Source organism: Vipera berus (assembly GCF_964194415.1).
Source record: "Vipera berus genome assembly, chromosome: 3".
In the NCBI taxonomy this organism is placed as follows: Eukaryota; Metazoa; Chordata; class Lepidosauria; order Squamata; family Viperidae; genus Vipera; species Vipera berus.
Window position 1 is genome coordinate 63,284,815 of NC_138204.1, and position 27,092 is coordinate 63,311,906.

Here is a 27,092-nt window from a genome sequence, read left to right on the forward strand (position 1 = left end):
AAAAAAAGAGAGGCCGGCGGAAGTTCCTTCCTCCCTCCGGAAGTGAATCCTGAGCGGAAGTGAAAATGGAGGGGGCGAGCGGTGCGGCTCTGTAGGCCGCTCTCTCATTCCCCCCCCCCAACTTTCTCCTTTTCTCTTCTGGAAACGCTCCACTTTGTAGGGCTTTGTATCTTACTAGAGGGGCGGGCATGGCAAACCGGACGGTAAAAGACGCGCACAGCATCCACGGCACTAACCCACAATATCTGGTGGAGAAGATCATTCGCACTCGCATCTACGAGTCCAAGTACTGGAAGGAAGAATGCTTCGGTCTCACAGGTGCGGCTTAGCGAAGCGGGCGGTTGGATCCGAAGCAACGGGAGCGGATCGGGAATCAGCGGACGGGGATGGGGTTGGGAGACCGTTGGGGCTTTCGGGAGATCGGTTAGCGAGAGAGGAGATTGGGGAGGTTGGAAGCCAAATTGAACGGTTGGTGAAACGAGAGGGCATCTTGGTAAACACTTTGGTTGTTGTTAGCTGCGAAGTCGTGTCCGACCCATCGCGACCCTATGGACAATGTTCCTCCAATACTTACTTCTTGTTGTTGTTAGCTGCGAAGTCGTGTCCGACCCATCGCGACCCTATGGACAATGTTCCTCCAATACTTACTTGTTGTTAGCTGCGAAGTCGTGTCCGACCCATCGCGACCCTATGGACAATGTTCCTCCAATACTTACTTGTTGTTAGCTGCGAAGTCGTGTCCGACCCATCGCGACCCTATGGACAATGTTCCTCCAATACTTACTTGTTGTTAGCTGCGAAGTCGTGTCCGACCCATCGCGACCCTATGGACAATGTTCCTCCAATACTTACTTGTTGTTAGCTGCGAAGTCGTGTCCGACCCATCGCGACCCTATGGACAATGTTCCTCCAATACTTACTTGTTGTTGTTGTTAGCTGCGAAGTCGTGTCCGACCCATCGCGACCCTATGGACAACATTCCTCCAGGCCTTCCTGTCCTCTACCATCTTCTGGAGTCCATTTAAGCTCACGCCTACTGCTTCAGTGACTCCATCCAGCCACCTCATTCTCTGTCGTCCCCTTCTTCTCTTGCCCTCAATCTTTCCCAGCATTAGGCTCTTCTCCAGTGAGTCCTTCCTTCTCATTAGGTGGCCAAAGTATTTGAGTTTTAGCTTCAGGATCTGGCCTTCTAAAGAGCAGTCAGGATTGATCTCCTCTAGGACTGCCCGGTTTGATCGCCTTGCAGTCCAAGGGACTCGCAGGAGTCTTCTCCAGCACCATAGTTCAAAGGCCTCAATTCTTTGGCGCTCAGCCTTTCTTATGGTCCAACTTTCACTGCCATACATTGCAACTGGGAAGACCATAGCCTTGACTATACGCACTTTTGTTGACAGGGTGATGTCTCTGCTTTTTAGTGTGCTGTCTAGATTTGCCATGGCTTTCCTCCCCAGGAGCTTACTTACCCCTGTTTTAATCAAGGGCAGTGGTCTCCTCCGTCCGGGATTGTGTTAACTTATCTTATTTTAACGTGCTGACAGCCGGTTGAGTAGGAATTTAAACTAGATTCAGATCTAAGGTGACTATGAAATGAAGCTTTGGGGAATGAGCAGATCTTTTCAAAACCACGATGATAGATCTGGAAGGAGTTATGATGATGATAACTTTATTGTCACTTTGAATGTACACCAATTGGCATACATCAAAATGAAATTTCGTTGCATACAGCTCTCAAAGGGTCACCACCTCCGATATATACTCCTTGTTCGGGGCCCGCTCAAATTTCACATTGTCCAGTCATATAGATTTCTTGAGTCCAACTTCCCTGCTTAGTGCAGGAATCCAAATTAAAACATCTTTTTAACAGGTATCTGCCCTCAGTCTGAGCATACAGGGTGCGGGGAAATCCATCACTTACGATGTGTAAAAATTGCCATTTCAGGGAGAAAATCTTGGAATGTTCAAAATGGTGTTTATTAAATTTTTATGCTGCCCATCTCCCACATAAGGAGACTCTTATAAGCCTATCTTAGCGTCTTTCTTGAGTACCACGAGATGTAATTCATCTGGACCTGAAGAATTTAACTCAAAAGATCTTATCCATGTGTTAAATCTTAAATTTCAATTCTTTTCAATCCCTGATGGACATAACTTCTCAGAGCTGACTGAAACAGAAGCTGAGTAATCCTTCCTTTACTTTCATTATTGAATAGCTAGTGTATTATTTTCTGATTTTGAATAAATCTGAAAAGTTTTTCCTTCATTCTTAACTTCAACGCAGCTTGATTCTCAGTCTTTTGGAGCCGTTTCTCAAATTTTGGCCACATGTATTTCCTCTTTCTTGGGTACTTTTCTCTGTTTCCTATATACATATACTTTATTTTCCAGATTCACATTGCCTTCTGTTGAATTTCCCTCTCCCCCCTTTTAATTGTTTAGTAAACAAAGTTTACTAAAATCTACTTTTTTCAAGTCTAAGATACATATTCAATATGTTCAGTTTCTGATCCTTTAACAATAAGAACATCATATTACACGGTCATTTTCTTCCCATAGTCTTGCTACTTTTATTTCCCGGAGATGTTTTCTATTCTTTAGTATCGGATCAAGGATAGCTGATCCTGTGGTACCTTTCTTCATCCTCGGAAGAAGAAAAAAGTTACCACATTAGTGGACCATCCCAACAGATAGAGATTAATCATAACTGGAAGGTCTGTTTTATAGTGGAATAGAAACCTAAGCAACACTCCTGTCCTGCTGGCACTGTAATTAAAAGAAGCCGTGAAACTTTCTTTTCCTCCCCTTACATTAGGGGTGTCAAACTGCCAGCCCACGGGATGGTTGCATCATACAGAGGTCGCGCCGTGCCCACACAGCTCCGGCAATACGAAAAAAAGTCACAATATGTTGTGACACGTCATGTGATGTGGCAAGTTTGACACCCGTGCCTTACATCTTCTTTTGTAAGGCATAGGAAGGTTAAAAATGAAAAATAACATCTTATAAAATTACATGGAAGCTGCAGTGTGATTATATACAGGTAAGTCTCGAATAGTGCAGTTAATAAATCCCATGAAATGGTTGCAGTATTTGAATTTCCACTATTCAAAGTGATTTTGATGGAGAATATGGTAATTCATTCCAACTCAATGGAAATAGGCCATGAAAAAATTTAACACACACACATATATTAATATATATATTAATGAACCTCAGCCACAACTGTGCATGCACTAGCCTCAATTGCAGTTGCTGCTAGTCTTGCATGAACTGAATTTTGGGCTCCCTTAAAAGCCTGGTTTCAATTTACAATTCACATTATTCAACCCCTTACTAATTGTGACCTACCTGTAATACACTCCATAATTGTTGATAAATTTTATCTAAATGGTTACTAGAACTGTTTCATTAAAAATGAAACAACCAGATACATGTATTTAATATTAAAACCTGATGGAATTATGTTTTTTATAGCTGAATTGGTTGTAGATAAAGCTATGGAATTGAGATACACTGGTGGAGTTTATGGTGGAAATATAAAGCCTACACCATTCTTGTGCTTGACTCTGAAGATGCTGCAGATTCAGCCTGAAAAAGACATTATTGTTGAATTTATAAAGAATGAAGACTTCAAGTAAGAGAAAAAAATAATATGGAGGTGTAATTTAAAACAAACTTTTTCCTACAGATTGTGGTTCTTGTTCATGGTTTTGCATATCTGTGTTTGATAAATATAAATCAGATTTTGTTCTCCATGGTATAAGGTTTTCGGTATCAATCATGTTTATTTTCTACTTCATATCCATCCATCACTTTTTGCAAGTGTAAATTTACACATTAGGCCATTGCCCAACCATTTGTTTAGCAACTGCTGCTAATCCCATAAGATAGCCTGTTCTTAAATCTTCCTCTTCTGTAAATTTTCTAATTGTTCTCAGAGGTATAATTGAAATTGAGTCATTTTCAACAAAAGCAGACTTGTACATTATTTTTACATGCATGCATGCATGCGCACACACACACACACACACACACACACATAATTGCTGCATGGAGTGGAAAGGAAATAAGGAAGCGGCATGGACTAAATCAAGCAATTTGGTATAACATGGACATTTTTGAATTAACATCTGTAATGAAATGACTCAGTAGTGAATTCAAATTCTATTATAGGATATTTGTATCCTCAGCTAATTGTATTGGAAAAAGTAATTCTAAATTAATGTTTCATTTTTGCCTATTTTAGATATGTGAGATTACTAGGTGCATTATATATGAGACTGACTGGAACTGCCATAGACTGCTACAAATACCTTGAACCATTATACAATGATTATCGAAAAATAAAAAGCCAAAATAGAAATGGAGGTAAGTGGTGTAACTTAATTCAATCATTTATAAAGCCCATTATCTAACAGATTTGAACATGTAAGTAGCACACATAGACTAAATTATATATCCATCTGATTGTCTTAAATGGTACTGTATTCTTGTTTCATATTAAATGTTTGCCTTTGGACCACTTTGGTTAGTAGTAACCTTACTAGACAGGAAGAGGCAAGAAATACAAACCATCCAATAACTTAGTGTACATCCTGCTTTTCTATGTAGAAAATCATATAAAACGTACCTTTTGTTTTCTGTAATTTTATCTTAGCTTATTAAGAACGTTACTCTTTTTAAATACAATCTTTTTCCCCCCAGAGTTTGAGCTCATGCATGTTGATGAGTTTATTGATCAGTTGCTTCATGATGAGCGTGTCTGTGATATCATTTTACCTAGACTACAGGTATGTAATCAATTACATTATAAGGAAATTATAAATCAAACTTCGAGTAGTAAAAAGATTAGCTTTCTATTATATATACAGTGCATGATGAAATCTTTCCCTTTTGAAGTATTGTCTGCATTTAAAACCTGTTCTTTTTTTAGAAAAGATATGTTTTAGAAGAAGCTGAACAGCTGGAAACACGGATCAGTGCTTTGGAAGAAGATATGGATGATGTAGAGTCTAGTGAGGATGAGGAAGAAGAGGATGAAAAGGTTTGAATCTGTCAAGTTTTTATTTTGGCATTGAAGTTCTCTTAATATAGCATATGCTGATTTCATAGTACAAAAATGTCGCATCCTTATTTTTTGAGAGAATATCGTGTTATAGTGCTTACTATTATCAGCCGTGGTGCTGCAGTGGTTAGAATGCAGTACTGCAGGCTACTTCTGCTGACTGCCAACTTCAATTGTCACCAGTTCAGGGTTGACTCAGCCTTCCATCCTTCTGAGGTCAGTAAGAATGAGGACCCAGATTGTTGGGGGCAATATGCTGACTCTGTAAATCGCTTAGAGAGGGCTATAAAGCACTATGAAGCAATATATAAGTCTAAGTGCTATTGCTATTAGCTACCTACCTCCAAGGTGACATGCATACCTACCCTTTAGGCCTTCTGAAAAAGCCTGAAGACCTGGCTCTGCCAACTGGCCTGGGGCCCCAAGGGGGGCATATCATTCTGGAGGTGGATTATGCCCCCACCCCTTCCCTATGTGCGCCCCCTTCCTCTTCCGTCAATTTTAATTCAAATTTAATATAACTATTCTTTTAATCTTTTATGTCGGGATTTTTTATTGTAAGTCACCAAGAATCACCTTTAGCAAGATGGGTGGCATATATGTTCAATAAATAACATTAGGTCCACTGAGCCTGCGTGTGGAAATAATTTGAACAAATGTTTGATAGCTTTTGAAATGTCACATTTACTATAAAAGGTTTTATTTACATGTTTTCAGCTGGATAGAGCCCCTTCCCCTGATCACAGAAGAAGAGGATATAGGGATTTAGACAAACCTCGTAGATCTCCAACACTGCGTTACAGAAGAAGTCGAAGTAGATCTCCTAGAAGGTAGCGTTTTGGGATCTTTCAACAATTGCTAACCAGCATAATATGCTAAAAGTAGTGTAGTAAATAACTGTTTATCCCCATTCCTTCCTATCTAGGCGAAGCCGATCTCCAAAGAGGAGAAGGTAATCATGTAAGATATTTGAATTGCTCTTTAAAAGAAATATTGTAAGCTTGTGACTAACAGATTACTTCTTAACAGTCCTTCACCACGGCGGGAAAGACATCGCAGCAAGAGCCCAAGGAGGCACCGAAGTAGATCTAGAGAAAGGCGCCACAGATCAAGATCTAAATCTCCAGGTATTTACACTTTAGAGAAAGGCAGTTGTGGATGATTCCTTTGACTTTTAAGAATATTTTTAATATTTTCTATAATACACAAACTATGTGACTGTATCAATAGTTAAAAGCTTCATCCCTTCTTCACCATGCTGTAATATGGTATGCTGTAATATGGTAAGGACTATATTAAATATGGGTCTTCCTCAACTTACAACCACAATTGAGCCCAAATTTCTGTTGCTGAGACGTTGGTTAAATGGGTTTTGTCCTACTTTACGTCCTTTCTTGCCACAGTTGTTAAACAAATCTCTGCAGTTAAGTTAGTAACATGGTTGTTAAGTGAATTTGGCTTTCCCATTGACTTTGTCAGATTGCAAAAGATGATCACATGAACCCGGGACACTGTAACCCTCACAAGTCAGTTGCCAAGGATTTGAATTTTGATCACATGACCTTGGGGATGCTGCAACAGTCCTAAGTGTGAAAAACGGTCATAAGCCACTTTTTCAGTTCTGTTGTAATTCTGAATAGTCACTAAATGAACCATTGTATGTCAAAGACTACCTGTATGAGCAGAATCAAAATCAAAATTTTTGTACCTTATCTCAACAGGGCACCATCGTAGCCACAGACATCGTAGTCATTCCAAGTCTCCAGAAAGGTATGTATTTCATCTTTTGCTCCTTCATAGTTCATGGAAGGTTTGTACTAGATTCGTCTCACAGGAATAATCAGTCTTTATCATTGAGCTATATGTTCATGTATGTGGACAGAAGTGTTTGGACCAATGATTAGATACTCTCTGATTGTCCAAACTTGAATTTTAACTTCTTGTGTGATTTTCACTTGAACTCAAGTTAACTGAATGCTGAAAAAAATTTTTATTCTTCTTTCAGATCTAAGAAGAGCCATAAGAAAAGCCGTCGGGGAAATGAATAACCTTAACCTGTTTCATGAATTAGAAGCTTTTTGTTTATTTGGTAGAGGAGTTCACTTGATAGATAGATGCTCCTCTGACAGCTCAATGTTTTTTGCATTCAAGTGTTTCTTGGGCAGTATAAGCCTAGTATAAGTCTTCTAAAATTCAAAGTGAGCAAATACATAGTGGGTTCATCCCTATAGCTCTGTATGCATTTCTGAACTCATTTGGTTTAATTACAGATTTTTTAAAAATTTATATTTATGGATTATAATCAAGACAGTACTTCTCACACTCAAAATCCATACTTCTTCCCTTCAGATTTTCTAGGCAACATTAAGGTTGTAATATGTGGTCACAGGGTCACTGAGGATAATCTACTCTAGGGCAGGGGTAGGCAACCTTGGTTCTTTTATGACTCGTGGACTTCAACTCCCAGAATTCCTGAGTCTGGCTCAGGAATTCTGGGAGTTGAAGTCCACGAGTCATAAAAGAACCAAGGTTGCCTACCCCTGCTGTAGGGGATCCAACTTAGCAACTTTAAGAATTGTGGACTTCAACTCCCAGTATTCTTTATCCAGCATGTCCACAGATCTTAAAGTTGCTAAGTTTGGACACCCCTGGACTCTATCCCATCTTTTCCCATTTTGAATTCTTGCACATTTAGATAAATGTCTGAAGCAGACTGTATTCTTATTCATTGCCCTGTTTGATATCTTTAACTAAAATGGACATCCTTTCAATGTATTTTCTGATCAACTCTTGTTTTTTACAACAATTGTAAATGTGAAGCAGGAAGAAAGTTTGTCTTGTAATTTCTTTATTAAAAAAATGGTACACAAGTATGTCTTTAAAAAACTTTTTTCTTGGAATGGCTTATTTAGAACTGATTTAAATTACAAATACTTGTAAAATGAAGGTAATTGTTCTGAACATAATCACTATTAATACATAATAAACAGGAGAGTGCAAATATTTGATTCAGTTCAAAAGCAATCCAATTGAGTTACTGAAATCAAATTAAGAGATCTGTGAAAGTTTCAACTTTTGTGTATGTACAATTTTTCCCAAGTTGATTTGGATTTATTTCTAATCTGAATTGCAAATCTGATTCAAACCAATTTGAACTGTGCTTGATATGTCTATTCCTAGAATAGCAATACTTAGGACACAGATACACACATTTATTAAAATGGGAATACCACTCAGTTGGGATTATTTTGCAATGAGTGGGAATAAGATTGCAGGCTTGAAAATATGGGCAAGTTTAGTGTTATATTTTTCACTAAGTTACAAAAGTATTTGAACATAATTTCAATGCCTGGAGTTTGCTTTAGATACCATGTATATTTAGTTCAATAGAGCACCAAGATTTTCATGCTGGTACATTTAGGTATACTTCCACAAGTCAGAAAGCACCTTTCATGTATCAGTCCAAGACTTAAGGTGGTACTACCATTCCAGAAATGCTTGATTTAATGAAAATGGCCCTGTTTTGTTGTTCACTTGCTTTCTTCTTTAACAGGCAACTGACATATCAGACATGCAGAGCTATGTACCAGAAGTTACGTGAAGGAAGGATAAGTCTGAATGTGTATGCTGTCACAAATAAGAGTTCAGTGAATTAAATGGCAACACTTCACAGGCATACGAGCTTTCTTTTTTAATGTTTATGTTGCAAATACTGTTAGGTAGACATCCAAATCCCAAATATTTCTATATACTGCCCAACCCTTTTTATTTTGTTTTTAAAAAAGTACTGCCATTTAGCATTCAATCCCTAATATGAAAGAAAATGTGGCTATGATTTAGGATTTTCCAATTTTATTTCCTTTTTAAAAAGTTTTTTGGCACTACATTGTTCAGTAAAGAAATGAGTCTTTAACACATGAATTCCTTCTAATTTCTTTTTAGAATAGATATAAAGTCCGAACCAAAGTATGAATAAAGCTAATAGAAAATAAACAACTTAATTTTAAAAAATCTCTTTACAGTTTATCAAGATAAAATAAAACAGTTCCCTTAAAAACAGGGTAATAAAATAGATGACATTTGTATCACTAATTCTTGTGATACTAGTAAAAACTATATTTTATATTTATGTACAAATTATACACTTAAAAAGTTTTAAATAATCTTTTTATCTAAACATGTTGCAATAACATTTTATTCCAACCTGATTTCTTCCCATCCCCTTAATTAAACTTCATTTCTTCTGCTGAATAAAATTCATGTTCAAGTGTGGATGTCCTTGAGACAGAAGTGAAAACCGCTGGTTCTGCATCAATAGGCCAGCTAAAAGAAAATTGGTTATATTTATTGCAGTATATATTAAATAAATTCATTTTATATATCATGTACATTGAAAATGGAGTCTAAAAATGCTTGGAAGCACTGCCTGAGAAAGGTAAATGAATGGTTCAAAGGGAAAAAGCAAAACACAATTTGTGGATTAGACTTATAAAAATCAGCTTCAATCGAATTATTTAAATATCTATTTGAATGATCAATCCCTTAATATATACAGCGCATTCAGGAAGTATTCAGACCGCCTTTGCTTTTTGTCAATTTTGTTATGCTGCAGCCTGACTCTACAGTTGTTGAAATTCTGTTTTTTTCTCATTAATCTACAATCAGTACCCCATAATGACGACGTGAAAACAGAATTTTAGCAATGTCTGTAAATTTATTATAAAGAAAAAACTGAAATGTCACATTGGCATAAGCGTTCAGGCCCTTTGCAACACTTGAAATTTAGCTCAGGTGCATCCCATTTCTCTTGATCATTACTGACATGTTCCTACATCTTGACTGGAGTCCACCTGTGGTAAATTAAATTGATTGGACATGATTTGGAAAGGCACACTCCTCTATAGAAGGACTCACAGCGGACGATGCATACTATAGCAGAGCAAAAGCCATGAGGTCAAAGGAACTGCCTGCAGAGACAGGATTATTGCAAGGCACAGATCCAGAGAAGGTTACAATAAAATTTCTGCTGCACTGAAGGTTCTTATTAAGAGCACAGTGGCCTACACAGTGGCCTTCTCAGATGGAAGACATTTGGCACAACCAGGATTCTTCCAAGGGCTGGTTGCCCGGTCAAACTGAGCGATCAGGGAAGAAGAGCCTTAGTAAGAGAGGTGACCAAGAACCTGATGGTCACTGGCTGAGCTCCAAAGATCCTGTGCAGAGATGGGACAGAGTTCCAGAAGGACAACCATTTCTGCAGCCCTCCACCAATATGGGTTTTATGGAAAAGTGGCTAGACAGAAGCCTCTCCTCAGTGCAATATACATGAAAGCCTGGTTGGAGTTTGCAAAACAACAACAACAAAAAAACAACAAAAAAAACACCAAAAAACACCAAAAAAACCCCAAACACCTGTAGGACTCTCAAACTGTGAGGAACAAGATTCTCTGGTCTGAGGAAAGCAAGATTGAACTCTTTGGCCTCAATTCTAAATGTTATGTCTGGAGGAAACCAGGCATCGCTCATCACCTGCCCAATATCACCCCTACAGTAAAGCATGTGGCAACACCATGCTGTAGGTTTTTTTTTTTTCAGCAGCAGGGATTGGGAGACTGATCAAGGTTGAGGAAAAAAACTGAATGGAGCAATGTACAGGGATATCCTCAATGAAAACCTGTTCCACAGCACTCAGGACCTCAGACTGGGCTGAAGGTTCACTTTCCAACATAACAATCCTAAAACAACACAGGAGTGGCTTAGAGACAACTCTTGTGAATGTCCTAGAGTGGCCCAGCCAGAGGCCTGACCTGAACCCTATTGAACATCTCTGAAGGGACCTGAAAATGGCTGTGCACCAACAGTCGCCATCCAACCTGACGAGCTTGAGAGGATTTGCAAGGAAGAATGGCCGAAAATCCCCTAATCCAGGTGTGCAAAGCTTGCCGCATCATACCCAAAAGACTCGAGACTGTAATTGCTGCCAAAGGTGCTTCATTTTTAATAAATTTTACAGACATTTCCAAAATTCTGTTTTCACTTTGTCATTATGGGATAATGAGTGGAGACTAATGAGAGAAAAGAAGAATTTCAAGAACTGTAGAATCAGGCTGTAGCATAACAAAATAGACAAAAGAGAAGGGGGTCTGAATACTTCCTGAACGCACTGTACATAAACTAATAAGAGAGAATATATGTAGCTTGGGGTTGAACTGTGAAATCCTTGGTGCCTCTGAGCTCGATGGATTGTTTCAAATGTTTCATTACCTAGTTAGATAATGAAATTTTCCCAAACAAACAATTCATAAACCAGAAACCATGCATGTTTTTCTGGTGTATGGAATACTTGCTGCAGTAAAGTAGGTTAATTCCATATAAAACACAGATTTTATTTAAATATAAGTAAAAATTGAAGGTAGCAAGTTAACAAAGAGGTGTGTCATAACTGATTCATATACATATTCAAAAGTTCAACTGCATGAAAAGTTCTGTATATCACAGATTTGTTCTGTGTGAATACGGACCCCAAAAGCCATGCTTTTATTTCAATCTATTTCAGAATATATTATTAAGGACTGCAGCCACAAAGAAACAAAAGGTATCAAAGCTGTATCACATCATTAAAATGTCCTTATCCTACCTTGAGGATAGAAAGGTTTGTTCAATGGGTAACTGGCATTTCCCTGCTGCATGTAGTTTGGAGATATACTGTAAGGCCACGTCCCTCGAAGGACAGGAAAACGGGTAGTAGCTCCATGGTCCCAAGGAATAGGTGGAGGTGGATTTCCTTTACCATATTGCCCTTGGAAGCCCTGGTCTAATTGTCATTGCCAAAAGAAAAAGAGAGGAAACATTGTAGATGAAATTGATAGCTTGCATTATACCAGCAAACAATAGCACTTACTCTTTGAAATCTAATATTTAGTATAAACATTGATATGGTGAATAAGATTGGGTATATGATGTACTTATCAATAACTGATATTGTTTTAAATTAAACCATCATCCTAGCTAAAACATTTGCAATATCCCAAATTGAGGTAAACTGACAAGAAGAAGCAATAGGAATTTTCAAATGTTAAAGAAATAGGATTAATATAGTTATGGATAATTGTTATGGTAAAAGAATACTAAAATAGCTGTTTGTTTACATAAAAAACTACTTTACTGTTTAAAAAAGTCATAAATTTTACATTAAGGAAATTATAGATAACATTAAACTGTGGATGTTTTGAGAAATGATGGGCTTGATGCAAAAATTCTGAATAAAAAAAATTAAGCCAATGTTGCTGGTTTACAATATCTCATAGCAACTCTTACATATTTCTTTTCTTCAACAACACCTTAGGCAGTGCAGAGCAATCCTGCAAGTTAAAATTTCCTGCCCGAGCAGGGGGTTGGATTAGATGACCTCCAAGATCCCTTCCAACTTCATTATATTATTAATTATTTGGAGTCAAATTAACCGTTTTGTTCAAAAATGAATGAAAAATATAAAACAAACCAAGCCACTGAAAAGCAATTATTAAACACTATGATGCAAAAAACAGAAAGAAATACATGTTCTGAAAATACAGAATAGTTGACAGGTAGTCCTTGACTTACAACCACTGTCAAGAAGGGATTTATGCTTGTGGCACCTATGTGATTATCGGATTTTACAACATTTTTTGCAGTGGTTGCTAAGCAAATCATTGTGGTGATTCAGCGAACCTTTAGTTATTAAATAAAAGCTGCAGTTTTAAGTGTAAATCAGAATCCAGCAGAAAATACAGCAAATCATGGTCATGTGACCACAGGATGCTGCAACCTGTCACAAAAGCGATCAAACTGCCAAATGCCCAGGATTCAGTAACATGACTACGTATGGGGAGTTGGCACATTTTACAATGGCCAAAAATACTTTTATGTGCCATATAGTACCATTCTGGATCCACAATGAATGGTTGTTAAGCAGTCTTAAAGTCAAGGACTACCTGTAGAGACCATGAACAATGTATCTTTGGGAATCTTTGAAGTATCCGAGTTGTTTGTAATGTTTCATTAGTTTGGTTTGGCTGACCTAACAACTTCTAATTCTAAGAAGAAAATCCTAAGGTAGGCCATGGATCCTTCTAAACTTGTTCTAGGAAGTATGGATCGGAGTCATTGTCAAATGAAAACAACTATAAAACACACCAGCAGTAAATGCTTCATTTCAGCCATTTCTGACCAGCTATATATTTTTTTAAAAAAAGTATAAAATTCATACTGGTTCATATATTAATATATCAACATTTCAATCTAAGTACATCAATATGCAGAATCTTTAAATAAACTGGAGTTAAAAGGCTGAACAGAAAGATGTGCTCCTACCAGGCCACTCTTCTTCTATCACATATATCATTCCCATCCCATTTTAAGCTACTTTTGACACTATTTTCAGAGCAGTATTAAATGCAACATGAGAAAGCCCAATTGAAAAACAAAATGGAACTACGGTAAGTGCTTTCAGCCTATGGCTAGATCTGATGTGGATTCTCTAATCTAGTTCATATTTGCTAGCAGTTTTTCACTAGGTCAGTCTTCTCTTTCAATAACTTGTCTAGATCTACAATGCAAATGGCTCAAGCACTTTTTAAAAAAACTTTTCAGCTACGTTAATGTCTTGGCCTAAGTATTAAGGAAATTAAACTTCCTTAAAATGTTTTCTTGTAAGCAGCCGATTAGCAGGATCGAATGAAACGAGCTCAGAAATGGTTAGCAAAGAAAACATCAGTATTTGTACAAAGCCAAGTGACAATCGAGGAAAATTACCTGAATTCCCCACTGTGCCATTGTTCACCAGTGAGCTTAGAGTCACAGGGTTGTGCCAGGGTCCCTCATGAGAAGTGCTGGGGATTCCCACAGGCCTGGCAGCAGGCTGTGCAAAGATGATACTAGGATCATTCAAGCTTATGGTGCTCTGATTATTGGGTGGGTTGCTGCTGCCAGTTCTCACCGAAAATGGAACGTTTGTTGCGTGAGGAGGATTACCCGGTGCAGAGTGAATAACAGGCCAGGAGGTGTTAGGAAATGGAATTTGGTGATGGTGGGGCATTTGAAATACCCCCAAATTAGGCAAGGTGGAATACTGACCTGGGGGAGATTGGGCAAAGTTAAACAAAGGCAGCTGGACCTGGTGAGGTGACTGTGCCCCTTGTTGGGGCGGCAGAGTATGTTTAGACTGGGATACTGATTGAGGCTGAGGCTGATTAATGGAGGCTGGTGGAGAGGAATTCTGGGTAAACTGCTGAGGCTGTGGAGAGTAAGATGATTGATGCGAATCAGACTAGAGAAGGGGGAAAAAAAGGATTGGGTTTGGATTAGTTTACCAGTTAAGTGATCCACTGAGCTCCTGACAATTAAAAAGTTACCACAAAGGAACTTTTACAACCCCATTCTAAGTGTTTCAGCTCAAGGAAAGAAAACAAAAGGTAGTCCTTGACTTACAACCACAATTGGGATCAGAATTTGGATTGACTGAACAGAGCATTAAGCAAGATGCCATGTGCCAAGATGCCATTTAATAACCACAATCCTGGCGTTCCAGGTTGTGGTCATTAAGCAATCGCGTGGGTTTTTAATGGACAAAGTCCCAGCTAAAGAGTTCACAGTGTCTCAAGGAGGGTAAGGAAAACCCTGTGAGACACTGTCTGGCTCTGACAATTCTTCACGCAAGCAGGATTTTCAGTGCCAGAGCAGAGAGACGTTGGCAGGTTGCCTTTGCCGTGCTACCCAGGGCCTCCTTGCACTCCTTCTATTACTACTCTGGCACCTGCTGAAATCCAAGCATGCAATTTGTTTAGGAGCAACAGGCATTCAGTGAAGTAAGTTTGAAAAGGAGCCTCATTTCCCAAGCAAAGAAACAGTCCAAGGACCTGCTTCCTTTGTAGGAATCTGCCTGATAGTGCCTGGAAGGAAAGGAAGGAGATCGGCTGCAAGGTGAAGGAAAAGGGAGAAGAAGCATGTTTTATCCAACTTTTCCTCTCCATCTCCCTCCGGCTCTGCCATGTCTTTCCTGCCGTCCACACTACAGGCACACGTGTTATTCCGGGGGAGGGAGGAGAGAGAGAGAACTGGCATTATGCGATAGTTACTGGATCTTTGGAAACCCCCCTCACCCCAACTGGTTTTTTTTTTTTGGGTGGAAAATGAGATTCCTTTGAAAACTAATTTTAGCAAATTTCCGCAGCTCCTAAGCAGTCTTGCACATGGAGGTTTAGTGTGCTTAAGATTTTGGCAGGTGCCAGAAAGGAGAGGCAGCAGTAATATAAGGAACCTGGGCTGCCTCAAGCAGGTAAGGGAAGCCCTGGCAGGCCTACCCACAGGTTGTACTCAAGTATCTTTCTGCTCTGGCACGAAAATCTTTCTTCCTGAAATCCAAGTGGAAAGCATTGAGTTTCTGGAAAAAACAGTGGAAAGATTGAAAATGGAGATCACAGGAGTGTCTGGTGCTTGATAATCAACGTGTGAACAGATTGCCAACTACAGCGGGGAGTGTGACATTTTGTTATGGTCCGAAGTGCTTTATGCCCCTTCTTAGGCCATCATAACTTATTTTATTTATTTTATTTTATTTTAATCCCATTTATATTCCGCCCTTCTCCGAAGACTCAGGGCGGCTTACACTCTAAGCACAAATCAATGTGCTCAGCAATAGCAATACAACTTCAAATAGTTATTAAGCAACCGGTTGTAAGTCGAGGACTACTATAAATTGTTTCACTAGTTTGAGTTTTGTATACAAGGTTTCTACTAACAGACTTTATCTTACATACTCTTCTGATTTAAGTCCTCTTTTAAATACCACTAACGTAAAACATGTAGCTATAAACATGACCTTTAATTTTCATACTGCAGTGGCATATTCATTAATTCAACTTTTCAATTACCAAATAAAAACCTTACATCTGTGATTTCTGAGTGTGTGTGTGTGTGTGTATAATAGATTAAATAAAAGAACTATAAATATGGGGAAACAAACTATTGACCTGTCCACCAGGTGTTTCATTGTAAGAATCATCGTAAGTACTCATAACTACTGTTTTTATATACTGTCAGTGCTTGCTACTTATACAAAACCTATTCATAAAAACATTGAAAATACAACTTACACATTCGGATGGCTGTCTAGTACGCGAGGGTCTTTCTACCTGCTGTTGAATTGATCCAGTGACTTGCTGTGAATTTACCAAGCTTCTGACTAATTGAGAAGCTAAATGATAAAATATAAAGAAAGTGTAATTTAAATTAAGCGATCAAATTTCAAATAAATATGTACAAAGACAAGCACATTTACAACCACAATTTTATCTATGGCTCTTCAGCAGCAGTGCTTTATGCTAGGGATAAATCATAAACAAGTGCTTCCCTACCTTTAGGGAAAATTACTACTGCACAACTTGCAATATTCCTAATTTCTACTTGTTTGGATCCTTCATTCTAAAATTACCAATTATAAACCTTCATTTATTAAATTGTTTACAGCAAGATTTTACTAAATTCAAGTTCCTCAACTTCACAAAATTTCCTTTCTGAAATTATTTTTCGAAAAAAATGTAGGGAAGAAGGGCTGCTAAATAAGCACTATGAGGGGCTTTGAAGAATGACAAACCTCAAGACATTGTGAAGTTACAACTAGAACATGGCTATAAATTATTACTAAAAGTCATGTAATAATGGAGCATAAGAAAAAGGCTAAATATAAAGCAAAATATAGACCTACATTTCAACAATGTTGGCTGATCATCATGTATTTAGTTTGTAAAATGTTTAGGGGGAAAAACTGTCCAGAATAATTATTATCAAATATTAGGTGGAAAAAATAATTTAAAACAGGGAGGAGGAATCTTTTTTCCATTTAATCCAAATACAATTGCAATAATTGACTTTGTATTAACTGACTGCATTACATTCTTTACTGTATTATAAATTGCTTTGGTATTATCCTTCCTGAAACTCACACTTAGATTTAAATTAACTATTGATTAGAAAATAATTATCTATTCCAAAGAAGTTAGCTACTGGAGATGTACATCTGCTTTTGCTATCATTGTAAGGCAATCGGGTATCACAACTAGTAATGTTGAAACTCATCTTACCAACCAAACTCTCCTGAAATCCCTGAGAGCCAATTAAAATTATGCACGGGCCTTTATGAACAACTCTCTTAGCAAAAATCAGGCTTTTGGGATCAATCAGGACAAAAGTGCAAAAGCAGAACTGGTAATACAGGATACAAAAACGGAAACTGGAGAATTTATTTTACCTGCTAAACCATTGCTTCTTTGTCTGGTCTGCTTGAATTCAGGACAATCTCTTCTAACATGTCCCATGTCACCACACATAAAACATCTCTTTTCTCTGGCATCTCTTTCTTCTTCCTTTAGTTCCTTTTCATCATCTTTTTCATTCTCTTTTTTCTTTACCCTTAAGAAGAAAAAGTATGAAAGATATGCTTTACAGTATCCTTGAAAAGTATGACACAATGTGAAAAAAATATTTTTAAAAGGACAACAAGAGGATGTAAGTGCAAAGAAATAGAGGGAAAGAATATTTTGAAGATTTCAGGCTCATTTTATGAAAGAGAGAAGCATATGTTTTTACTAACCTTCTTCTTTTAGGGCAGTCCTTCATATAGTGGCCAATTTTGCCACAGACACGACAGCACCTGTCATTTGGGGCCAGTTCTCCATCAGTTAATACTTTGGAATTGAAAAAATATTCCTGAAAGAGTTGGAAACATGTTCATTTTCCAGTAAGACAGCACAGGTAATAATACTTTTACGTCTTACTGATGAAGTCATTCATTATAGAGAAAGGTGTTCCAACCAGCTATTCAAAACTTTAGTGGACAGTGAATACGTTCCCATTTTTGTTTTGTTTTTTTCCATGTGTGTATCTCTTTGTGTATATGCATATAACTATATCAAGCTTTTACAGGCTTCTATTTCCAAGACTCTGGAGAAAAGCCTAATGCTGGGAAAGATTGAGGGCAATAGAAGAAGGGGACGACAGAGAATGAGGTGGCTGGATGGAGTCACTGAAGCAGTAGGTGAGAACTTAAATGGACTCCAGAAGGTGGTAGAGGATAGGAAGGCCTGGAGGAACGTTGTCCATAGGGTCGCGATGGGTCGGACACAACTTTGCAGCTAACAACATTTCCAAGATAACGCGCACTTCTATATAGTGGATCGATCTGCAGCCAATGGCTTATGTAAAGCAAAGATCCATTGAAAAGAAAACTTTAGGATTTGCAGAGCAATTATTTTAATGATTTCATGAATGAGAAAATAAAAAAAGAGTGCTGAGAAAAGCATTCTATTAAGTATGACCTGCTCTATCAGCATAACACATACATCTTCAGGCCAATTAAATGGGATAGTGCAAATTAAAATTTTATGTATCTGAAATATCCTACAGCAGTACAATAAAAATACTTGCTCATTTGTAATAAGGCAGAAGAAAGGAGAACTTACAGCTTCTCTTCCTGAGATTGGATAATAAGGGGTACCAAATAACTTTCTCCCGTTGATTAATGCTTTCATTATAAAATTGGTCACTTTGGATTAAAAAAAGAGATATTTTTTTAAAAAGCAGTATTAATTTTGAAGTTCATTCAGTTGAATAATACTTTTTATGTACTTACTTTTTCTAGAAACTCCTGCACCAAGATTATGATTTAGGTCAAAGGGATCTGAGCAATAACAATAACAAAAAAATTAAGAGATTTTTTTAAAAAAAAATTAATGCACATATTTCTTTATAAAAACTACAGATGCAGTAAAAATTGCTTTGAAATATGTTAGCATAATGTAATATAAACATGAAGATTCTTAAGAACAAATTTATTAAACAAGAAATATTCAATAACTACCTTCAATAGCAATGCATTTGGATGTCCACTGTTTCTCAAATGTGGTTAACAGCTTTTTCTGCCGAATGCTGATGACATATTCTTTGAAATCAAATTCTTCAGTGTAAAATCTCAGTAATCCTAACCAGAGTTCTCCCAGTGACTCTGTGTTTTTCCCAAGAGAAGGTAAACGTTTTTTCTGTATAAAAGTTATAGCAGTGAACATGTCAGGCGACAACTTTTTCTAAAATAAATGCAACAGTTTTAACCAGAAAGCTTCTAAAGTAGCACAGTGCAAAATAGTTACTGCTGTCCTTTATGATTATCTATTAACAGGGTAGGAGGAAAAGTGGTTAAGGTACCAGGCTAGAAAGCCAGAGACTCTGAGTTCTAGTCCCGCCTTAACCATGAAAATCAGTTGGGTGACCATGGGCCAGTCAGTCTCTCTCAGCCCAACTCACCTCACAGGGTTGTTGGAGGGAAAATAAGAGGAGATGGTGTGTTGGCTATGTTCGCCACCTTGAGTTATTTGCAAAAATAACAAAGGGGGAGGGATACAAATAAATACAGGTATTTTCTCTACAAAATTCTCTACTTATGCAAACTCCAAGTAACAGTTCCTTTCCTAACAATCTTATTACGATAGAGACAAAGTATTTCTTGGATGAAACATGCACTTGTTTTGAAAAAGAAATCTGTCTAAAATATGATACAGAGATGCTGATTAGAATAGCTCTTCTGTGGTAGCCCCAGGTTGTTATATCGACATTAAAAAAATGAATACATTTTTTCCCTTTTAAAAAAAAAGAACACAAAAACACAGAAGCAGGTAAGCTTCACTAATCTTTACTACAAAAATAGCAAAGACTCTTATTGCTGGTCCACTTCCAATTCTTCCCATATTACCTCAGCTACTTTGTCCAACAATAAAAGACCGGGGAGAAAGTTCTTTTTAGTTTACAGAATGGCAAATATATTGCTGGCAGACTTTACATAGTATAATTAAAGCAGACCTAAGAATTAATTGGATTATTCCAAAATGAGGACTTTACCAATTCATCGGTATCATCAAAGAAGAAAGCATTCCAACCATCAACCATCCTTTGAGGGATCTGCTGCCCATCAAATATCTATAACACATGAAAAATAAAAGCAGAAAATTATGAAAACTAAAAGCATTCCAAATACAGAAATGTGTTTTTTTTAAAAAAACATGCATTACTTATCTGATTCTTTCTAAAACTATGAATAATAAAAGAATCTATTTTGAAAATTTCAAGAAAACCATAAACCTCTGGCCCAGAATGCCAGACACATGCGCCAGAATGGTGGGGGGAAAGTGATTTGATTGTGTTACTTAGTGGTAAGATTAACAGAGCATATTTTTGCTAATAAAGAGACTTGGAGTATAAAAGCGTTATGAAGCATACAACTTCATTTGATTTCAAAACTCAAGTTAAAATCAGATGCTTACCACTTTAGCAATAATAATAAAAACATAATTTCTCTGCTTTTACATGTAGGTAAACAAGTCACTTCATGCATTTTGTACTGTAATTCCACAGTGCCTAATTATTAGCCAGTCTGACTAGGGTTTATGTAAACTAATCCAAAGTATCCAGATTATCTACTCCTGTTATACATAATGTTCAGACTTTTGTTGGGAAAGAAGCTCTTTATGAGGAAAACTACTATATATACCACCCATGTGAAATGGCTAGGAAAAGATCCGAACTTGATTCAGTAATTCTTCAAAAAGAACCCCAACCAACACTAATATCATAAGCAAATTATCCAAGTTTTGTTCCTTGAAAATTTACCTCTTGCAGTACGGGGATTACTGGTGGTTCTCTCTGTTGTAAGAAGTACAATACCATGAGAATGTAGGCATATGAAGAGAGACTTCCTCTGGATGCATCTCCAATATCACAACGCTGTTCAAACATTTTCAAGGCAATAAGCATATAGCAAGTTATTTTGGGTAACAAATACACCACCAGAATAGATACTAAGAAAAGACATTTTATGCCAATTCAAAGTATGTTTTCACTAAAACATAATCAGAGTCAAATGCATACTGTTACTGAAAATTCGTAGTTCAATTTAGGAATTTTGATCTTGGAAGCAGCTAAGTAGGAACTACTAGGAGCATGAATGTCTCAAGAGAGTATAGCAGAGCACGAGCCATAATATTTACCGTATGTATTTTATCCATTGATAAAAAAAAATTCATTCATTCACTTAAATGAGCAAAACTCCATGTGATCACTCACTTCAGAAACTAATGACAAACATATTCTAAATAATGCTTTCAAGGTAAAACACTTAGCAACCATCCCTTAGCAAACTTCCTACTCAGAATATTACGGTAATATTATGGGAAATTTTGTCAAACATACATACATATCAGTTCCCCACAATTTACTAAAAAATAACTTTTACAGGGCTTGTTCCTAACAAATCCACGTTGGTTTCTGGTATATACCAGCCTGTTTTCAAGAATAATCATGTTATAACCTTCCCAGATATTAATGTCAAAAAGCATATTTCTCTATTGAACTTTTTGAAAAAATCAGCCATTTTTTTGAAATTATTATTCCTATATTTCTTTTGATGAAAATAAAAAAAACACACTAGTTTTATTCCATTCTTCCAGATAATGTCAACTGTGCCACCATGTTCACTTCCTTGAATGTTATGTGCGGATGTGAATAACTGTCTACCATAGTAAATTTTCTTCTCTTTCTTATCAGAGTAAATTTTCTTCTCTTTCTTATCTAAGTCTTCTGAACTCTTTTCAAGTCTTCTGAACTCTTTTCAAAACTATATAGAAGCCTGTGTTTGAAGTCATTTTTTATTTACTTAGGGATAATGGAGTTAGTAATATAGACAGATATATAGATGTATTTATGGTGGGTATAGTCATTTTCTCTATATAATTTAGATTGCTATTTTTTGGTACTGAATAAACCAATGCATATTTTTGTAGCTTGAATGACTAAGCTAGTTACCCTAAATTCATGAACAGTTATTTTACCTACAGTAATTAATGTTTCCCAAAGTAGTACCCTTAGAGTGTAAGTTTGCATATGCATGTAAAAGGACATCACGTATGAAAATTGCTAAGAGGCCTGCTTTGGATCCTGATTTTTATAGATTTCATTTTGCTTAAGTTCCTGACATAGATACCAGCAGTCTATTAAACTATGTCAAAAGGCAATCAATAATAATAATACCTCTACATTTCAAAGCCAAAATAATAATTATCAATAATTAGTAAACAAAGAATTTGGATTCACAAGAAAAGTTTGCAAATAACAGGCTTTGTACAAGGTGAAAAAGTGTGGCCAAGGATATACACAACTCACTATCATCACTTTACTGAGACTTTTTTTTTGCATTTTCAGGAGTTTTAACAGGAACAGTTAATCCTTGATGGTTGGAATTTGGTCCTTGATATGTTGTTGAAGCCAAATGAATCTGTGACACTCACTAGTGAATCTAAATCCAATTGAGATACAACTGTACTAACTTTCAACAATTCAGCAAAGCAGTCACCATATCTTTTAGTGTGCTTAAAAAATAACCAGTATTTGAATAATAATGCCTCAATTGTTTGGTGGAGGAATGCTGAACACCTTGTATTTTAAAATCGCATCATTACTGCATTTACCTTTGCAAAAACTTTCATTGTGTATCCCAAATATTGCACTCTTGGATCAATGGCTGCATAAGTTGCAAGCATTCTTGTGTTATGCTGTGCCTAGAAAACAAGTATATATTCAATAGAGTAACATTAAGGTATAATCCATTATACAGATCATGTAATAGCTGAGACCAGAGGTAGGAACTAGTAGTTCCTAGGGATACAGAGAACTGTACTGCAACGTAAATGCATCTTTACTGACTCTCAGAGCCATCAAGAGGCTAACCAAATATCCATGAACTCAAAAAAGGAGAAGGAAAAATCTCAAAACTTGGAGCCTAAATAGAGAGAGAGAAAGAGAGGGGGTGGGGTGAGGCTCTGAGTTCTTTGTACTGTAGTAGACAGTTTTAAGTTTAAGGTTTCATTCTTGTCATACATAAGGAAAGGGCCCAAATCTTGATCAAATTTGTGAGGATGTAGAGCTCTGGAATCATTAAAAGTACAGTATATACTTGAGTATAAGCCGAATTTTTCAGCCCACTTTTTGGGCTGAAAAATTCCACTTCGGCTTATACTCCAGTCAACAAAAAAACTTACCGAGGACTTGTGCGCGGCCGAGGCTTTGGTGCTTCCGGGATCGCGCGCACCTCTCCCAAGCCACCGCAGTCCGAGACCTGCAGGTCTCCGTTCCTCCGCGCCCTGCCTGCCTGCTTCTTTCAGCTGTCTGCCCATCAGCTGTCCATAGGGATGCTGCAAAGCTCTCCTTCTCTAGGCCTTGGACTCCCTCCTGGCTGAAGAGTAGATGAACCAAGCCAGCAAGGAGACAAAATGTTTCTGCAGCTGTTTTTCCTCTGAAGGTTTTTTTTGTTTTTTTTTTAAAGTAATCTCCGAAGGTTATGCCAGAAAATGGAGGACGCTGGGTCTTTGCAAGCTTTAGCTGTCCGCCTGGCTGCCTGAAGGCCGCCCTTTTCAGGCAGTCTGACAGACAGCTAAAACTTGCAAAGACCCAGCGTCCTCCATTTTCTGGCACAACTTTTAGGGATTTATTATTATTATTCCTACTACTACTATTACTACTACTACTACTTCAGGAGTAAAAAGTTGCAGAAAAAAATTCTCTCCTTACTAGCTTAGTTCCTCTACTCTTCCATCTGGAGCCAAGGTAAGATTTTAAAAAGGGATATTGGTTGGAAGGCAGAGGGAGAGTTTAGTTTTAGCATCTAAAAAAAGGGGGGGGGGAAATCAGCGAGTACATCCCAACCAGCTTTTTATGTTTTTGTTATTGAAGAAATATGGGGGAGGGGGAGGGGTTCTGGGGTGGGTTGGGGAGGGGATAATATTGTAACTTCAATAAAAATTTTCAATAAAAAAAAAAGAAATATGGCTTTCTGGGGGAAGGTGGGGAGGGCGTTAAGGAAGGAAAGGGTTTTTGGAAGCTCGTCCTGAAGCTGCCTTTTGTGCAAGGGGCCTTTTCTCAAAGCCTAGAGAGGCAGCTTTGTTGCCTCCCCGTAGACAGCTGATGGGCGAACACCAAAAGCTCCAAAAGGCTAGGGAACTAGTCCCAGAACACCTTGGTAGGAGGAAGGGCAGAGGCAGAATTGGGAAAGAGGTAAGACAGGGTTTTCCTTCCCAGATGTTTCTCTTTGGCAAGACAGCCAGCTGTGCTGAAGCCCAGTATCTGGGGGTGGGGGAGACCTGAGGCAGGCGGGCTGGTGCTTGCATTAGGCCTCCCAGGATCCCAGAGGCTTGCAGAGCGCGGATCCAGCCTCCGAGGCATGCAGAACGGCGGATCGGCTTATACTCGAGTCAACAACTTTTCCCAGTTTTTGGGGGTGAAATTGGGGGTCTCGGCTTATACTCGAGTCGGCTTATACTCAAGTATATACGGTACTTGATAAGTTTTCCAGTTCCCAAGCTGCACATTTTTGCATCCCATCATAAGTTTGTTTTAAACATGGCTTGCTGAGTAAGACATAATTCAGTTCGGTTCATAAACAACAATACTGATATAGTAAACATCAATGGTGCATATGTTTTGCAGGGAGGGATTACATTTAGCATTTGGGAAATCGATGATCCTTATAATGTATAGAGTCAAATGATTATTATATGTAAATTTTTAATTGCATCTATATGAAAATACAGAAAAATAGCCTATCTATACTCCTTACTTCACTATACTGAGCATTTTTCTTAATATATATTTTAACGTATTTTAAAAGCAACTTCCAGAACATTCTGAAATGTTAAGTAAAACTGAACTGCTAGAGGAGGGGTGTCAAACTCGATTTCATTGAGGGCCGCATCAGGGTTGTGGTTGACCTTAGGGGGCTGGGGTGGGCATAGTGGGGGTGGGGGTGGCCAGGGTGGGTGTGGCCAGCTCAACGTCACTTGTGTCAGGGGGCTCCTGTGGGGGCCCGGGCAGGGGGGATCCATTGTCTCCAGCCGAGGAAGGCAAGACCAGGACGAGCACTATACCCTGGTCCACCAGAGGAGCGTTGCTGTCCTCTCAGGCCATGCAGAGGACCCCCAGGGATGCAGGCTGCCCAGAGCCCTGGGCAATGGAGGGCAAATGCCCAATCCAGCTTTTCCCAAGGGGGCGCCCGGGTGTGCTTACCTCCTCCTCAAGGCTGCTGCTGATTGGCTCGCTCTCCCTGGCCAAGTTGCGGGAGGGCAAAATGTGTGGATCAGAAGGAGACCCACTCCCTCTCCCCACGAGAAGACCCGGCTTTGTAACCAAACCATCCTCAGCGATATGATGGGAGACCACCAGGAGAGGTCAAGAGGAAGGGACAAGGGGATGTCAAAAGGGCAGCAGGGCTGCTCATGGCTAAGTGCTAAGGCAGGACTTCCCTCAGACCCTTCCTCCCTCTCATTATAATCTTCCTCTCTTCCTTTCCCCTTTTTCTTCTTTTTCCTTCCCTCTTCATTCTCCTTTCTTTCTTCTTCCTTCCTCTTTCCTTCTTTTTCTTTGTCTTTCCTCTTTTCCTTTCTTCTTTCCTGTCCCTTCTTGGATGCTCAAATGCAAAAGGGGAAACATTTCTCGATGCCTCCTGGCCTTGTGATCAAATGCCACTTTTGCTAGTAGTTTGTGGCCACTTAAAAGACCGAGAACAAACCAGGCTCAGTTTATCCCATGCTTGCATTTAGCAGGGGCGTCCAGAGACAACAGTACAGCAAAACTGTCAAAATGGTGGCTGGGATAGTTGATCAAAATGGTGGCTGGGATAGTTGATCAGAGCTCCTCCGTTTTTATGTGCAACAGCTTTAGCATTTAGGAACAGAGGTAAGTTAGTTACTTTTCTATTAACACATAATCGTCCGTGACTTGGTTGAGGGTGAGCAGGCGGACCTGGCTTGCATCACGGAGACTTGGTTGGGCCCAGAGGGCGGTATTCCTCTGGCTGATCTTTGCCCACCAGGTTTCCGGGTGCTACACCGGCCTCGGGCTCAGGGTAGGGGTGGGGGAGTGGCTGTTGTTATGAGGGAGACCTTAGCTCCGCGGGAGGCCACCGTTCCGCAGATAGTCGGGTGTGAGTCTCTCTTCTTGAGATGCGGCCCTGGTGCGCAGTTGGGCTTGCTGCTGGTGTACCTTTCGCCTAGTCACGCAGCAGCAGCCCTGCCTGAGCTTCTCGATGTCCTCTCTGGGTTGGTGGTTGAGTTCCCGAAACTTATAGTTTTGGGGGACTTCAATCTACCATCTCTGGGAGGATCATCTGAGTTGGCTCGGGAGTTCATGGCTTCCATGACGGCCATGGACCTGACGCAAGTAATTTCAGGACCGACTCATGAGGGAGGCCACACCCTTGACCTAGTTTTCTTATCTGGTCGGTGGTTAGATGACCTTGGTGGGGGCTCTCCAATTATTATGCCCCTGTCATGGACCGATCATCATCTCCTGCGGCTGGTCTTCCGTTTTGCCACCCCCCGCCGTGGGTGCGTGGAACCAGTTAGATGGTACCGCCCCAGACGCTTAATGGATTCCGCGAGATTCCAGGCAGCGCTGGGGTCCCCACCTGCCTCCCCCACTCACAGCTCGGCAGATGCCTTAGTGGAAGCTTGGGAAAGGGCAGCCACTGAGGCTCTTGACCGAGTTGTACCCTTGCGGCCCCTGACCCGATGCAGATCCCGTCGAGCTCCATGGTTTTCCGCGGAGCTCCGGGAGATGAAGCGCCGGAGACGGGGCCTAGAGAGCGGTTGGAGGTCCAGCCGATCCGAATCCGACCGATTGCGACTAAGAACCCATATTAGGTCTTATCTCGCTGCGATGAGGGTGGCGAGGTCTAATCACTTCGCTACCCTTATCGCGTCCGCAGATAATCGCCCGGCCGCTCTGTTTAGGGTGACTCGCTCCCTCCTTAATCAGGAGGTGAGGGAGGAACCCTTGCAGGGTCGTGCCGAGGAGTTTAACAATTATCTGTCGGACAAAATCACTCGGATTCGGACCGGTCTGGACTCTGACTGGGCAGAGTCTGGCGATCAGGACGCGGGTGGTCTTGTCGATATCACTT

General features: G+C 39.1%; 2 protein-coding genes across 3 annotated transcripts in view; one reads left to right on the top strand and one right to left on the bottom strand.

The window, feature by feature from the left end:
* The first annotated feature begins 50 nt into the window (after positions 1–50).
* On the top strand, positions 51–7,932 carry PRPF38A (pre-mRNA processing factor 38A). Its single transcript, XM_081323439.1, has 10 exons — positions 51–318; positions 3,472–3,631; positions 4,244–4,365; positions 4,702–4,787; positions 4,931–5,041; positions 5,780–5,892; positions 5,988–6,014; positions 6,092–6,189; positions 6,784–6,832; positions 7,068–7,932. Exons 1-10 carry the CDS (start codon positions 189–191, stop codon positions 7,108–7,110), a joined length of 939 nt encoding a protein of 312 aa, XP_081179565.1. The 5' UTR covers positions 51–188; the 3' UTR covers positions 7,111–7,932.
* A 965-nt stretch (positions 7,933–8,897) lies between these two features.
* TUT4 (terminal uridylyl transferase 4) overlaps positions 8,898–27,092 on the bottom strand; it is a 49,135-nt gene continuing 30,940 nt past the window's right edge. Inside the window, exons 20-31 of one of the 2 annotated variants that reach the window (XM_081323437.1) lie at positions 22,609–22,698; positions 20,756–20,869; positions 19,988–20,065; positions 18,957–19,134; positions 18,729–18,776; positions 18,559–18,641; positions 17,691–17,806; positions 17,349–17,509; positions 16,195–16,295; positions 13,856–14,369; positions 11,700–11,876; positions 8,898–9,385 (exon numbers count right to left, since the gene is read on the bottom strand). In XM_081323437.1, coding sequence (XP_081179563.1) covers positions 9,297–9,385; positions 11,700–11,876; positions 13,856–14,369; positions 16,195–16,295; positions 17,349–17,509; positions 17,691–17,806; positions 18,559–18,641; positions 18,729–18,776; positions 18,957–19,134; positions 19,988–20,065; positions 20,756–20,869; positions 22,609–22,698 — 1,749 coding nt within the window. In that variant the 3' untranslated portion in view covers positions 8,898–9,296. The other variant, XM_081323438.1, reaches the window with a different exon arrangement.